This window comes from Globicephala melas, chromosome 18 (assembly GCF_963455315.2).
Source record: "Globicephala melas chromosome 18, mGloMel1.2, whole genome shotgun sequence".
In the NCBI taxonomy this organism is placed as follows: domain Eukaryota; kingdom Metazoa; phylum Chordata; class Mammalia; order Artiodactyla; family Delphinidae; genus Globicephala; species Globicephala melas.
The window spans coordinates 69,583,011-69,598,382 of NC_083331.1; the positions used below are offsets into that span (position 1 = coordinate 69,583,011).

Below are 15,372 nucleotides of genomic sequence, written 5' to 3' on the forward strand. Positions count from 1 at the left end.
GATGGTTTACTTTAAGTCATCCATATTGCCATAACCCTTCTTTCCTCAGCTTGAACTTGTTCAGTGGATGTTGGTTTCTAATGGCAAAGTGTAGAAGACACATCAGTGGCTGATTTGAGGAGCAGTGGCCGTCCTGAACTAGGCGATGTTCTCCCACTTTGATACTTTCCTATTTAAAGGCCAAACCTTTTATCGCAAGCCAAACACAGCAATGACACGATCTCATCAGTTCTTTCCAGTGTGTACACAATTGACTGCAGCTGTTTTTTTTTTTTTTTTTTTTTCGGTACGCGGGCCTCTCACTGTTGTGGCCTCTCCCGATGCGGAGCACAGGCTCCGGACACGCAGGCTCAGCGGCCATGACTCACGGGCCCAGCCGCTCCGCGGCATGTGGGATCCTCCCGGACCGGGGCACGAACCCGTGTTCCCTGCATCGGCAGTCGGACTCTCAACCACTGCGCCACCAGGGAAGCCCCTGCAGCTGTTTTTGAGAGCATCTTTTGATCAAATGAAGCAGGGGCTGGGGTACAAGCCTGAGGCAGAAGCACGGAAGCTTAGGGATCATCACACACATGGTAAAAGTGAGGACACACTTTATATCGTCTTCCCAACTTTATTTGGAGTTGGTGATGCCTGGAGGTGACGCGGACACTTATAGGAGTAATCCTTGAGAATGTTTGTGATGCTGCATTAAATGCACAGGGAGTAGACGTGAAGACCTTACAGGCCACATTTACCTCTGGAGTTTGTAGTAGTGCACAGAAATAGCAAAGGGATAGAAAAGTGAAGCTGCATAACATTAGCGGGGAAAAGCACAGAGATTAAAGACTGAGTGAGGAAGATAGAATAAAAAGAAAACAGAGTGAATATGAGGGCAGAAAGGGGAAAGACTTGCAGAGATTTCTTCTAGCTAGTGCATCTGTACATTTTGCAAAATTTGTTGAAGCACCCACAATTAATCTGACTCCTTTAGATATTAACTGGACCAGATTTTAATTCTAAAAATCTCTATTGATAGCTTTTGACCATGTTCACGGATTTGTTTTATGCCACCACAGTTTTTTTTTTTTTTTTTACAATGGTGTGTTAGTTTCTGCTTTATAACAAAGTGAATCAGTTATACATATACATATGTTCCGATATCTCTTCCCTCTTGTGTCTCCCTCCCTCCCACCCTCCCTATCCCACTCCTCCAGGCGGTCATAAAGCACCAAGCTGATCTCCCTGTGCTACGCGGCTGCTTCCCACTAGCTATCTACCTTACGTTTGGTAGTGTATATATGTCCATGCCTCTCTCTCGCTTTGTCACAGCTTACCCTTCCCCCTCCCCATCTCCTCAAGTCCATTCTCTAGTAGGTCTAGTAGGACACAGTCTTTATTCCTGTCTTACCCCTAGGTTCTTCATGACAGTTTTTTTTTTTCTTAAGTTTCATATATATGTGTTAGCATACGGTATTTGTCTCTCTCTTTCTGACTTACTTCACTCTGCATGACAGACTCTAGGTCTATCCACCTCATTACAAATAGCTCAATTTCGTCTCTTTTTATGGCTGAGTAATATTCCATTATATATATGTGCCACATCTTCTTTATCCATTCATCCGATGATGGACACTTAGGTTGTTTCCATCTCCGGGCTATTGTAAATAGAGCTGCAATGAACATTTTGGTACATGACTCTTTTTGAATTATGGTTTTCTCAGGGTATATGCCCAGTAGTGGGATTGCTGGGTCATATGGTAGTTCTATTTGTAGTTTTTTAAGGAACCTCCATACTGTTCTCCACAGTGGCTGTATCAACTTACGTTCCCACCAACAGTGCAAGAAGGTTCCCTTTCCTCCACACCCTCTCCAGCATTTATTGTTTCTAGATTTTTTGATGATGGCCATTCTGATTGGTGTGAGATGATATATCATTGTAGTTTTGATTTGCATTTCTCTAATGATTAATGATGTTGAGCATTCTTTCATGTGTTTATTGGCAGTCTGTATATCTTCTTTGGAGAAAAGTCTATTTAGGTCTTCTGCCCATTTTTGGATTGGGTTGTTTGTTTTCTTTGTTATTGAGCTGCAAGAGCTGCTTGTAAATTTTGGAGATAAATCCTTTGTCAGTTGCTTCATTTGCAAATATTTTCTCCCATTCTGAGGGCTGTCTTTTCGTCTGGTTTATGGTTTCCTTTGCTGTGCAAAAGCTTTGAAGTTTCATTAGGTCAAATTTGTTTATTTTTGTTTTTATTTCCATTTCTCTAGGAGGTGGGTCAAAAAGTACCTTGCTGTGATTTATGTCATAGAGTGTCCTGCCTATGTTTTCCTCTAAGAGTTTGATAGTTTCTGGCCTTACATTTAGGTCTTTAATCCACTTTGAGCTTATTTTTGTGTATGGTGTTAGGGAGTGATCTAAGCTTATACTTTTACATGTAGCTGTCCAGTTTTCCCAGCACCACTTATTGAAGAGGCTGTCCTTTCTCCACTGTACATTCCTGCCTCCTTTATCAAAGATAAGGTGACCATATGTGCGTGGGTTTATCTCTGGGCTTTCTATCCTGTTCCATTGATCTATCTTTCTGTTTTTGTGCCAGTACCATACTGTCTTGATTACTGTAGCTTTGTAGTAAAGTCTGAAGTCCGGGAGCCTGATTCCTTCCAGCTCCGTTTTTCGTTCTCCAGATTGCTTTGGCTATTAGGGGTCTTTTGTGTTTCCATACGAATTGTGAAATTTTTTGTTCTAGTTCTGTGAAAAATGCTAGTGGTAGTTTGATAGGGATTGCATTGACTCTATAGATTGCTTTGGGTAGTAGAATCATTTTCACAATGTTGATTCTTCCAATCCAAGAACATGGTATTTCTCTTCATCTATTTGTATCATCTTTAATTTCTTTCATCAGTGTCTTATAGTTTTCTGCATACAGGTCTTTTGTCTCCTTAGGTAGGTTTATTCCTAGATATTTTATTCTTTTTGTTGCAGTGGTAAATGGGAGTGTTTTCTTGATTTCACTTTCAGATTTTTCGTCATTAGTGTATAGGAATGCCAGAGATTTCTGTGCATTAATTTTGTATCCTGCTACTTTACCCAATTCATTGATTAGCTCTAGTAGTGTTCTGGTAGCATCTTTAGGATTCTCTATGTATAGTGTCATGTCATCTGCAAACAGTGACAGCTTTACTTCTTCTTTTCCGATTTGGATTCCTTTTATTTCCTTTTCTTCTCTGATTGCTGTGGCTAAAACTTCCAAAACTATGTTGAATAAGAGTGGTGAGAGTGGGCAACCTTGTCTTGTTCCTGAACTTAGTGGAAATGCTTTCAGTTTTTCACCATTGAGGATGATGTTGGCTGTGGGTTTGTCGTATATGGCCTTTATTATGTTGAGGAAAGTTCCCTCTATGCCTACTTTCTGCAGGGTTTTTATCATAAATGGGTGTTGAATTTTGTTGAAAGCTTTTTCTGCATCTATTGAGATGATCATATGGTTTTTCTCCTTCAATTTGTTAATATGGTGTATCACGTTGACTGATTTGCGTATATTGAAGAATCCTTGCATTCGTGGAATAAACCCCACATGATCATGGTGTATGATCCGTTTAATCTACTGTTGGATTCTGTTTGCTAGTATTTTGTGGAGGATTTTTGCATCTATGTTCATCAGTGATATTGGCCTGTAGTTTTCTTTCTTTGTGACATCCTTATCTGGTTTTGGTATCAAGGTGATGGTGGCCTCGTAGAATGAGTTGGGAAGTGTTCCTCACTCTGCTATATTTTGGAAGAGTTTGAGAAGGATAGGTGATAGCTCTTCTCTAAATGTTTGACAGAATTCGCCTGTGAAGCCATCTGGTCCTGGGCTTTTGTTTGTTGGAAGATTTTTAATCCCACTCTCAATTTCAGTGCTTGTGATTGGTCTGTTCATATTTTCTATTTCTTCCTGGTTCGGTCTCTGAAGTTTGTGCTTTGCTAAGAATTTGTCCATTTCTTCCAGGTTGTCCATTTTATTGGCATAGAGTTGCTTGTAGTAATCTCTCATGATATTTTGTATTTCTGCAGTACAGTTGTTACTTCTCCTTTTTCATTTCTAATTCTATTGATTTGAGTCTTCTCCCTTTTTTCCTTGATGAGTCTGGCTAATGGTTTATCAATTTTGTTTGTCTTCTCAAAGAACCAGCTTTTAGTTTTATTGATCTTTGCTATCGTTTCCTTCATTTCTTTTTCATTTATTTCTGATTTGATCTTTATGATTTCTTTCCTTTTGCTAACTTTGGTGTTTTTTTTGTTCTTTTTTCTCTAATTGCTTTAGGTGCAAGGTTAGGTTGTTTATTCGAGATGTTTCCTGTTTCTTAAGGTAGGATTGTATTGCTATAAATTTCCCTCTTAGAACTGCTTTTGCTGCATCCCATAGATTTTGGGTCGTCGTGTCTCCATTGTTGTTTGTTTCTAGGTATTTTTTAATTTCCTCTTTGATTTCTTCAGTGATCACTTCATTATTAAGTAGTGTATTGTTTAGCCTCCATGTGTTTGTATTTTTTTACAGATCTTTTCCTGTAATTGATATCTAGTCTCATAGCATTGTGGTCGGATAAGATACTTGGTACAATTTCAATTTTCTTAAATTTACCAAGGCTTGATTTGTGACCCATGATATGATGTATCCTGGAGAATGTTCCATGAGCACTTGAGAAAAATGTGTTTTCTGTTGTTTTTGGATGGAATGTCCTATAAATATCAATTAAGTCCATCTTGTTTAATATATCATTTAAAGCTTGTGTTTCCTTATTTATTTTCATTTTGGATGATCTGTCCATTGGTGAAAGTGGGGTTTTAAAATCCCCTACTATGAATGTGTTACTGTCGATATCCGTTTTTATGGCTGTTAGTAGTTGCCTTATGTATTGAGGTGCTCCTATGTTTGGTGCATAAATATTTACAATTGTTATATCTTCTTCTTGGATCGATCCCTTGATCATTATGTAGTGTCCTTCTTTGTTTCTTCTAATAGTCTTTATTTTAAAGTCTATTTTGTCTGATATGAGAATTGCTACTCCAGCTTTCTTTTGGTTTCCATTTGCATGAAATATCTTTTTCCATCCCCTCACTTGCAGTCTGTATGTGTCTCTAGGTCTGAAGTGGGTCTCTTGTAGACAGCAAATATATGGGTCTTGTTTTTGTATCCATTCAGTCAATCTGTGTCTTTTGGTGGGAGCATTTAGTCCATTTACATTTAAGGTAATTATCGATATGTATGTTCCTATTCCCATTTTCTTAATTGTTTTGGGTTTGTTATTGTAGGTCTTTTCCTTCTCTTGTGTTTCTTGTCTAGAGAAGTTCCTTTAGCAGTTGTTGTAGAGCTGGTTTGGTGGTGCTGAACTCTCTCAGCTTTTCCTTGTCTGTAAAGGTTTTAATTTCTCCATCAAATCTGAATGAGATCCTTGCTGGGTAGAGTAATCTTGGTTGCAGGTTCTTCTCCTTCATCAGTTTAAATATGTCCTGCCAGTCCCTTCTGGCTTGCAGAGTTTCTGCTGCAAGATCAGCTGTTAACGTTATGGGGATTCCCTTGTGTGTTATTTGTTGCTTTTCCCTTGCTGCTTTTAATATGTTTTCTTTGTATTTAATTTTTGACAGTTTGATTAATATGTGTCTTGGCGTATTTCTCCTTGGATTTATCCTGTATGGGACTCTCTGTTCTTCCTGGACTTGATTAACTATTTCCTTTCCCATATTAGGGAAGTTTTCAACTATAATCTCTTCAAATATTTTCTCAGTCCCTTTCTTTTTTCTCTTCTTCTTCTGGAACCCCTATAATTCGAATGTTGGTGCGTTTAATGTTGTCCCAGAGGTCTCTGAGACTGTGCTCAGTTCTTTTCATTCTTTTTTCTTTATTCTGCTCTGCAGTAGTTATTTCCACTATTTTACCTTCCAGGTCACTTATCCGTTCTTCTGCCTCAGTTATTCTGCTATTGATCCCATCTAGAGTATTTTTAATTTCATTTATTGTGTTGTTCATCATTGTTTGTTTCATCTTTAGTTCTTCTAGGTCCTTTTTAAATATTTCTTGCATTTTGTCTATTTTATTTCCAAGATTTTGGATCATCTTTACTATCATTATTCTGAATTATTTTTCAGGTAGACTGCCTATTTCCTCTTCATTTGTTAGGTCAGGTGGGTTTTTATGTTGGTCCTTCATCTGCTGTGTGTTTTTCTGTCTTCTCATTTTGCTTATCTTACTGTGTTTGGGGTCTCCTTTTTACAGGCTGCAGGTTCGTAGTTCCCGTTGTTTTTGGTGTCTGTCCCCAGTGGCTAAGGTTCGTTCAGTGGGTTGTGTAGGCTTCCTCGTGGAGGGGACTGGTGCCTGTGTTCTGGTGGATGAGGCTGGATCTTGTCTTTCTGGTGGGCAGGTCCACGTCTGGTGGTGTGTTTTGGGGTGTCTGTGGACTTATTATGATTTTAGGCAGCCTCTCTGCTAATGGGTGGGGTTGTGTTCCTGTCTTGCTAGTAGTTTGGCATAGGATGTCCAGCACTGTAGCTTGATGGTCGTTGAGTGAAGCTGGGTGCTGGTGTTGAGATGGAGATCTCTGGGAGATTTTGGGCGTTTGATATTATGTGGAGCTGGGAGGTCCTCTAGTGGACCAGTGTCCTGAAGTTGGCTCTCCCACCTCAGAGGCACAGCACTGACTCCTGGCTGCAGCACCAAGAGCCTTTCATCCACACGGCTGAGAATAAAAGGGAGAAAAAGTAGAAAGAATTAGTAGAAGTAGAAAGAAAGAAAGAAGGGATGGAGGGAGGGATGGAGGGAGGGACAGAGGAAGAGAGGAAGGAAGGAAGGAATGAGGGAAGGAGGGAAAAAAGAAAGAAGATAAAGTGAAATAAAATAAGATAAAATATAATAAAGTTATTGAAATAAAAAAATAATTATTAAGAGAAAAAAAAACGGACAGATAGAACCCTAGGACAAATGGTGGAAGCAAAGCTATACAGACAAAATCTCACACAGAAGCATACACACACAATCACAAGAAGAGGAAAAGGGGAAAAAATCATAAATCTTGCTCTTAAAGTCCACCTCCTCAATTTGGGAATGATTCGTTGTCTATTTAGGTATTCCACAGGTGCAGGTACATCAAGTTGATTGTGGAGCTTTAATCCGCTGCTTCTGAGGCTGCTGGGAGAGATTTCCCTTTCTCTTCTTTGTTCGCACAGCTCCCGGGGCTGAGCTTGTATTTGGCCCCGCCTCTGCCTGTAGGTCGCCTGAGGGCGTCTGTTTTTTGCTCACACAGGACGGGGTTAAAGGAGCCGCTGATTCGGGGAGGGAGGGGCACGGAGTGCGGGGCGGGCCTGCGGCGGCAGAGGCCGGCGTGACGTTGCGCCGGCGTGACGTTGCAACAGCCTGAGGCGTGCCGTGCGTTCTCCCGGGGGAGTTTTCCTTGGATCACGGGACCCTGGCAGTGGCGGGCTGCAGAGGCTCCCCGGAAGGGGGGTGTGGACAGTGACCTGTGCTCGCACACAGGCTTCTTGGTGGCGGCAGCAGCAGCCTTAGCGTCTCGTGCCCGTTTCTGGGGTCCGCGCTGTTAGCTGCGGCTCGCGCCCGTCTCTGGAGCTCCTTTAAGCAGCGTTCTTAATTCCCTCCAGGTACGTGGGGTGTTTCTTGCCGTTTGGGAGGTTTGAGGTTTTCTGCCAGCGTTCAGTAGGTGCTCTGCCAGAGTTGCTCCATGTGTAGATGTATTTCAGGTGTATCTGTGGGGAGGAAGGCGATCTCAGCGTCCTACTCCTCCGCCATCTTCCCGGAAGCCCTCCACAGTTTTTTTTAATGTTGACATGTGAATTAATCTCAGATAGAAGGTAATGGCTGCTCTTAAACCAACTACAGAAGTTGAGGACGTTCTCCCTTTAGTTCCCGTTTCCCTCCTCACAGGTTCCTACTTTATTCCACGTGCCAAGGGATTAGGACCTTCCCTGCCTGTGAATTCCAGGCACCTGCAGCAGCACGTGGCATCCTCTTGGGTAGTCACAGATTTCCTGGCATCCTCACCTACTGGATGTTTTGTTCTAACTTTCACAGCTATTTTGAAGTTTCAAGAGTAAAGCTTTTTTCCCCTTTCAATCTAACTTTGTTTTTCACTTTTATTGTTGAAGTGTCAATTTGTTTTCCACAAATGGCAGTATGTTTTGTACTTTGTCCAGCCTCCTCATGGTAGATCTAACTGCCCTTGAAATGAAACCTCTTGTCTCCAAGAATTTCAAAGCCACTGGCTCCCATAAAACAGCAGAATTGATTGTACTTTAAACGTTAAAGATTTTGTTTTAAAAACTGTTATTTATCTATACATTTGCAACATACCTCTGTTTGCAAATTTTGCTCTAAATTATTGGGTTAGCCAGTGAGAGGCCCGCGCACCGCGATGAAGAGTGGCCCCCGCTCACCGTAACTGGAGAAAGCCCTCGCACAGAAACGAAGACCCAACTCAGCCAAAAACAAACAAACAAACAAATAAATAAATTATTGGGTTAGCCAAAAAGTTCATTTGGGTTTTTCTGTAAGATGTTAAGTGAAAACCCAAATGAACTTTTTGCCCAACCCAATACACGAGGATTGGGAAGATGGGTAGGAACTTCTTAAGCCAGGATAAATGGCAAGAAGCCATGGAACCCAACAATCTCTGCAATATAATTGCTATTAAGTCAAACTATTGTAATAAAAATTCTTATATTTGAAAGTCCAAATGATCATAGTCACGTAATATGTATTTATTAGCAATCAGAAGTTTTTTCCTTTAAGATGATGAGCTCTAAGGCAAAGTATTAACAGCAATTTGTTGTATAGACTTTGTTACGTAGTAGGTGCTCAATAAATGTGCATTGAATTGAATTTAGTGTTAAATGAGAGATGTGGACTCTGTGATCCTTAATAGCTCATCCTACTTTGACCTATGGTTTTATGATTTGTTCCGTGAAGAACCAGATTTATAGATAGTGAAAAGCTTCCTGATAGGTGAATTGTCCAGTACTTCAAACTCAAAAGATGGACATCTGACCACAGACCTCATGGAATACTGATAAAACAGACCAGCCTTCCCTGAAGACTGGTCCATACCGGTTTCCATATTGTGTGATATATATTAATATCAGATGCCAAGTACAGAATAGCAGCGATTGTTATTCATTAGCATTATATTTGATTTGCTTAAAGAAAGTGTAATTCCACTTTCTTTAAAATTCTTCATACATTTTTGGAGAAATTATAGAAATCTACTTTACATTGTATCTGTAATGAGTATCTGAATGGTTATTAGGAGTTAGGAAAAGCTCAGCTAAATTATCGTGCTTTCCTTTCCTTTCTATTTCTACTTGGTTGTATATGTGGGCTCAAGTGAATAAAAATAAAAATTGCTCACTTCTATGTAGCATTTTAAGATATATTATGTACTTCCTGATAAATGTGGGTAGATAATCTGATTTAAAATGAAGAACTAAACCTCAACGAGGTTGTCATTTGAGCAGCCCTACTCTGTAGGGAACAGGGTCAGGATTTGAACCTACTTATTTGATTGATATCTTATGCTATACCATATCAGTACTTGTCACAGTTCTTTACAGGCTCTGTGCCCATGTAAATTTAATATCTTTCCTGACCTCTTTTGTGTATAGGAAATTAGTCTTCAAGGGTTGCGAACTCCACACAGGTTACTGGTTTTAAGCTAAGGGTCTATAGGCTAAGCATGTAATGTGTAGTAAAAAGATAATGAAAATAAAGTGTGAGGGACTCTAGAAACTAAGACCCTGTTTCAAAAACAAATTGTTTTCCATTTCCTATGGCTCTCCTCCACGTGAATTAATTGCCCAATTCATCAAATCCTCCTTTTTAGCAGACTAAATTAGCAGACTAATTCAATCTCATGCACTTGGATTTTGAAAGATTCAAGTTGATAGCCCTATGAACCTGTTTATCTGATCTGGAGTTGTTGTTTTTCTTTCCCCGTGATCAATCAGTATACCTAGATCAGGTTTTTAAGAACATTGAGAAAAATGGGCTTTTGCCTTAATGTTTTATATTGAGTTTAATTGAGATCGTGACTCATTTGTGACATTCACTGTTGAAATGAAAGTTAATTCTGGCTTTGGTATATTTTTCTCATATACATGTGCATATATATATATATGTATGGCTCATAAATACAATAACATATATATATTATTACTCCCATTGTGAAGGTCATGGGCAGTGTAACTGTGGAAGATGTGACTGCAAAGTAGGCTGGTATGGGAAAAAGTGCGAGCACCCACGTTCCTGCCCGCTGTCAGCTGAGGAGAGCATCAAGAAATGCCAGGGAAGCTCTGCTCTGCCTTGCTCTGGAAGGGGTAAGTGAGGGTCTCAGGCCTTGTGACCCATCGCCTCCTGTGAGTCAAATGAATTTAGTTCACATGTATCTTATTTAAAAGGTAGTTGAAATTCCTGAATGAGGAAAGATTAGTCTTTTCAGAACTAATAATGACTCCAATATCCATGAGTGAAAGTACATGGAGAAATATAATCTCATTCTTTCTCCCTCTCTGTTACACACACACACACACACACACACACACACACACACACACACACACACACACACACACACACACACACACACACACACACACACACACACACACACACACACACACACACACACACACACACACACCCCCCCCCCCCCCCCCCATCAGTCTACTTTAGCTCTGAGGTCTGTTCAATTTCTATTCAGTTCAATGCTACATTAAAAAAGAAAAAAACAGTTTGGATATTTGCTCAGAGCTTTCTCAATAACATCATCTAATTGTCCACTGACATTTCTGAAACTTATTAACAGCCTACTGAGTTGTACTGTTGGCTTTTGAAAATGTATTGTATAGACAGATAGCTCGGAATAAGCTTTTCTTGTCTTAGACGGCATGTAGCCTCAGGTGTGCTCTTGCTATCAGATCAGTACAAATTGGAGGAGAAGGAAGAATTCATCTAGGGGAAAGCTGGTTTCATTCTTTTTGATTTATCAAAATAAGAAATAACAATTTCACCTCTCACATGAAAATGGCAAAGTTAATGTGAAATTTGCTTTCAGAGGTACTGGTAATTGAAGTTATTACAAATTTTATTCATGAAAGAGGAAAAGGAGAAAGATTTCCTTTATCTGAATGTTAGATCAGAAATTTAATTTTATGTTGAAGGGAAACTTTTTTTTGAAAAGCGAATTTTTTAATTGAGATATAATTCAAATGTCATAAAATTCACTCATTTAAAGTATACAACTTAGTGGGTTTTTTTTAGTATATTCACAGAATACCCAACCATCACCACTGCCTCATTCCTAAACATTTTCGTCATCACAGAAAGAAACTCTGTACCCTTCCTGGGCACTCCCCACTATCCTCTCCACTTAGCCCCTAGAAACCATTAATCTACTTCCTGTCTCTGTAGATTTGCCTAATCTGGATATTTCACATATAAATATGAAATATGTGTTCTTTTTCTCCTGTTTCTTTTTTCACTTAGCTTAATGTTTTCAATGTTGTATCATGTGTCAGTACTTCATTCACTTTATGGCTGAGTAATATTCATTTGTATGGATATAGCACATTTGTTCATCCATTCATCTGTTAATGAACATTTGGGTTGTTTCTGCTTTTTGGCTTTCGTAAATAATGTTCTGTGCATATTCATGTACAAGTTTTTGTGTGGACGTGTGCTTTTGATTTCTCTTGGATATCTACCCATGAGGGGAATTGCTGGGTCATATGGTAACTCTATGTTTAACTTTTTGAGGTACCACAAAACTATCTTTAAAGTGACTACACCATTTTACATTCCCTCCGGAAGTGTATGAAGGTTCCAATTTCTCAACATCCTCACCATTATTTGTTATCATATGTCTTTTTCATTACTTATAGTTGTTTTTTTTGGGGGGGGGGTGCAGAAAACTCCTAAAGTCTCCAAGATTATTTGTAACATAGTATTTTCTCATACTCTGATATTCATCCTTAATGATTATAAGGAGAAGGGTAGGATATGGGTAGAAGGAATTTTTAATTTCAGAAGCATTTCTGAATTGCCCCATCTTTCATTAATACTCCCAGGCTGGAAGCAGTGTTCTACCAGCGTTAATAAAATATTGTGATTATAGTGCTTGAGTAAGCCTATTATGCTCTTAAAATAACAAAGACTAAAAATCACTATTCCTCGGACTACTGGTATTATTTATTGCTAAAAATAACAAATTATAGGACTCCCTTGGTGGCGCAGTGCTTAAGAACCCACCTGCCAGTGCAGGGGACACGGGTTCAAGCCCTGGTCCAGGAAGATCCCACATGCTGCAGAGCATCTAAGCCCGTGTGCCACAACTACTGAGCCTGTGCTCTAGAGCCCACGAGCCACAGCTACAGAGCCCGCCTGCTGCAACTACTGAAGCCCACGTGCCTAGAGGCTGTGTTCCGCAACAAGAGAAGCCAATGCAATGAGAAGCCCACACACCGCAACGAAGAGTAGCCCCCGCTTGCTGCAATTAGAGAAAGCCAGCGTGCAGCAACAAACACCCAACGTAGCCAAAAATAAATAAATAAATACATTTATTTAAAAAAATAAATAAAAATAAATTATACAATGGAAAAATTTTAAAAGCATATAAAACATATCTCAAACATAGAAAATGACTTTAAGTAGATATATATATACACACACATATATGTGTATGTATATATTTGCCAGTGGTTTCTCATTTATCTTGAAATTTTTTTATATAATGCTAGTGCAAGAGAATTATCTGTGGACTTTATATATCAGTGTTTAATAAACTCTGACAAACACATATTTGTCTCCTACCTTTCTAGAGATTCATTAAGTTATTTAGCTACCATTTTTAAACAATAGCTTATATTTAAAGTCTTTTATTAAAAAGGTGTTGATATGTATAGAATTGTATTTTTTATTTTTTTGTAATTCATTCAAGCCTTTTGAAGCACTTTACAGATAAATATAAGCTTCTCTAGTTTCCTCACAGGGAAACGGAAGTATTGATGAGTGAAGTGATTTTCCAGGGAACTGTAACAAAATATAAGAATTTTGAGAATGAAGACCAAGGATTTATGACAGGCAGTCCAATGCTCGGACCAGTGGTTAGAGACTTCCTTTTTCATAGGGCTACATCTGCAAACTCCTGGGCACTGGAGATCTTAAAGCAAATGGCCAATATGAAAACTTTCAAAGGATTAGTTTTGCAATTTATGAATGACAACAGCAGCTGTGGTTACATGAGTGAGGAAAGCAATTACAAGGCTCATTGGTTCTCCAGCCGGAGAGCCTCAGCAGCTCGCTAGCTGGGGCCAAGGAAAAAAAAACAATTCTCCTGGTAGAATTAGATGAGATTACTTGCTTGTGCTGCTGATGACTAAGTGTGATCATTATGTCTTAAAGGTAGGGGAATAATTTAGAGGATCTTTTAAATTCTCTGAATTCCTGTGATTCCTTGATTTCTGTTCCTTCATTTAGTTAGATGACTCTCATAAAGACAATATTGATATACAGTGATTCATCCTGCCCATGGGGTTGGAAGGTGGGCACAGCTTTCTCAATTCTCCTATCAATGTTCTGCTTAAAAATTTTAAATGGCTTATGATAGTCTATTAGTTTTAAACTCTTCTTGATTAAAAATGCATTTTTTTTTTTTTTTTTTTTTTTTTGCGGTACACGGGCCTTTCACTGTTGTGGCCTCTCCCGTTGCGGAGCCCAGGCTCCGGACACGCAGGCTCAGTGGCCATGGCTCACGGGCCCAGCCGCTCTGCGGCATGTGGGATCTCCCCGGACCGGGGCACGAACCCGTGTCCCCTGCATCGACAGGCGGACTTTCAACCACTGCGCCACCAGGGAAGCCCAAAAATGCATTTTATTATTATTGAGGTTCTCCTGAGTATGTGTCTAGCTTTGGCCAGAAAATGTGAGCAAAATGTGTCACTTCAGAGTAGAAGTTGAGGCAGTGAGAGATTTGCCATTCTCTCTTTTTCCCTGGCAAGGGGATTTGAAGTTTGAGATGGTGGCAGATCCATTAGCCTGGGTCTCTGAATGAGGATGATCAGCAGAAACCTCTGCTGACCCACCGGGTTCTGTCGCATGAGTGAGAAATAAACCTTTGTTGTTTTAAGCAGCTGAGATATTGGGGTTGTTTGCTATGGCTTCAGAACTCCTGGCTCATGCTCTCTTCTGCATACAAAATTAGGGAACACAGCTAAAGCAAAGCAAACAAACAAGCAAACGTGACAAAAATCACACTCAATCCAAAGAGATAAGCATAAAAAAGTTGAGGTTTATAACTATATATATATATCATATCAGTATTAACATCTAAATCAACATAAATAACTATATATTTTATAAATGATGTTTTTATACAGTTCTATCAACAGCATTTATGTGCACTTATTCGACAAGTTAAATGCTAAGAGCATTGAATGTATTATCTTTTTTAATATTCCCCAAACACAATGAGACAGGAAGAAATAGAATTCTTCTTTTTACAAAAGAAGAAATTGGAAATTTGAACAGTTTACCATCTTACACAGTAGGTGCCAGATGTGCAACTTTTAATAGGAACTTTTAATACAGGCCCTCTGATGCCTGTATTAAATTTAGGTAATTTAGTTTAGGTTAGGTAATTTACTAACATGCCACAATTTGTTAACGTGTTCTTTTAACATGTCAATTTTCTGAACAACTTGTCATGAATATATTTTCTTGTTATAAAATATTCTTCTGCAAAATTATTGGTATGGCTGCATACTATTCCATAAAATGGTTGTAGCAAAAGAATTTAATCAACCCTCTTTTATTAGACATCTGAATTGTCTCTTATTTTATTCAAGTTATAATTTACATTCTTGAAGTGGAATATTTGCATAAATCCTAAGTATTAATTCTTAGATGTGGATTGCATAGATCTAAATGAATAAAAATATATTAAAACTTTTTAATAAAAACATTGCCCAAACAATTTATAGCCTCTAGAAAAATTGTTCCAGTATACCCTCCTACCAGGAGTGGAAGAGGGGTTCCCTTTGCCCACCAATAGTGACAATTTAAAATAATTAGTTCACTTTTCCTGGTGTATTTTGCTCTTCATGTTGTAAACTTTTACTTTATCAAACTCCTTTCACTGACTTCTATAATCATCAAAACAAATGATTTATCTGCAGGCATTAATATTCAGAAGCTTGTGTTTGCAGTATTTGCCTTCTTTGATCATCATTTGTCCTTATGTCTAAGTCATCTTTTTATTTGTTATTGTACTCCCATGTGTTTTTGTTGTCTGTCCTCTGTGCCCTTTGGTTTTCTTTCATCAGACTTGTTCTAAGAGGTATGGCATATGTTTTGG

The 15,372-nt window shown here is 38.9% G+C and overlaps 1 protein-coding gene across 2 annotated transcripts in view; it reads left to right on the forward strand.

The window, feature by feature from the left end:
* The window catches only part of ITGBL1 (integrin subunit beta like 1), a 223,881-nt gene that overhangs the window by 117,872 nt on the left and 90,637 nt on the right, over positions 1-15,372 (forward strand). For both annotated transcript variants that reach the window (XM_030856803.2, XM_060287767.1), the window contains exon 6: positions 10,193-10,339. In XM_030856803.2, coding sequence (XP_030712663.2) covers positions 10,193-10,339 — 147 coding nt within the window. The remainder of the gene's footprint in view (positions 1-10,192; positions 10,340-15,372) is intronic.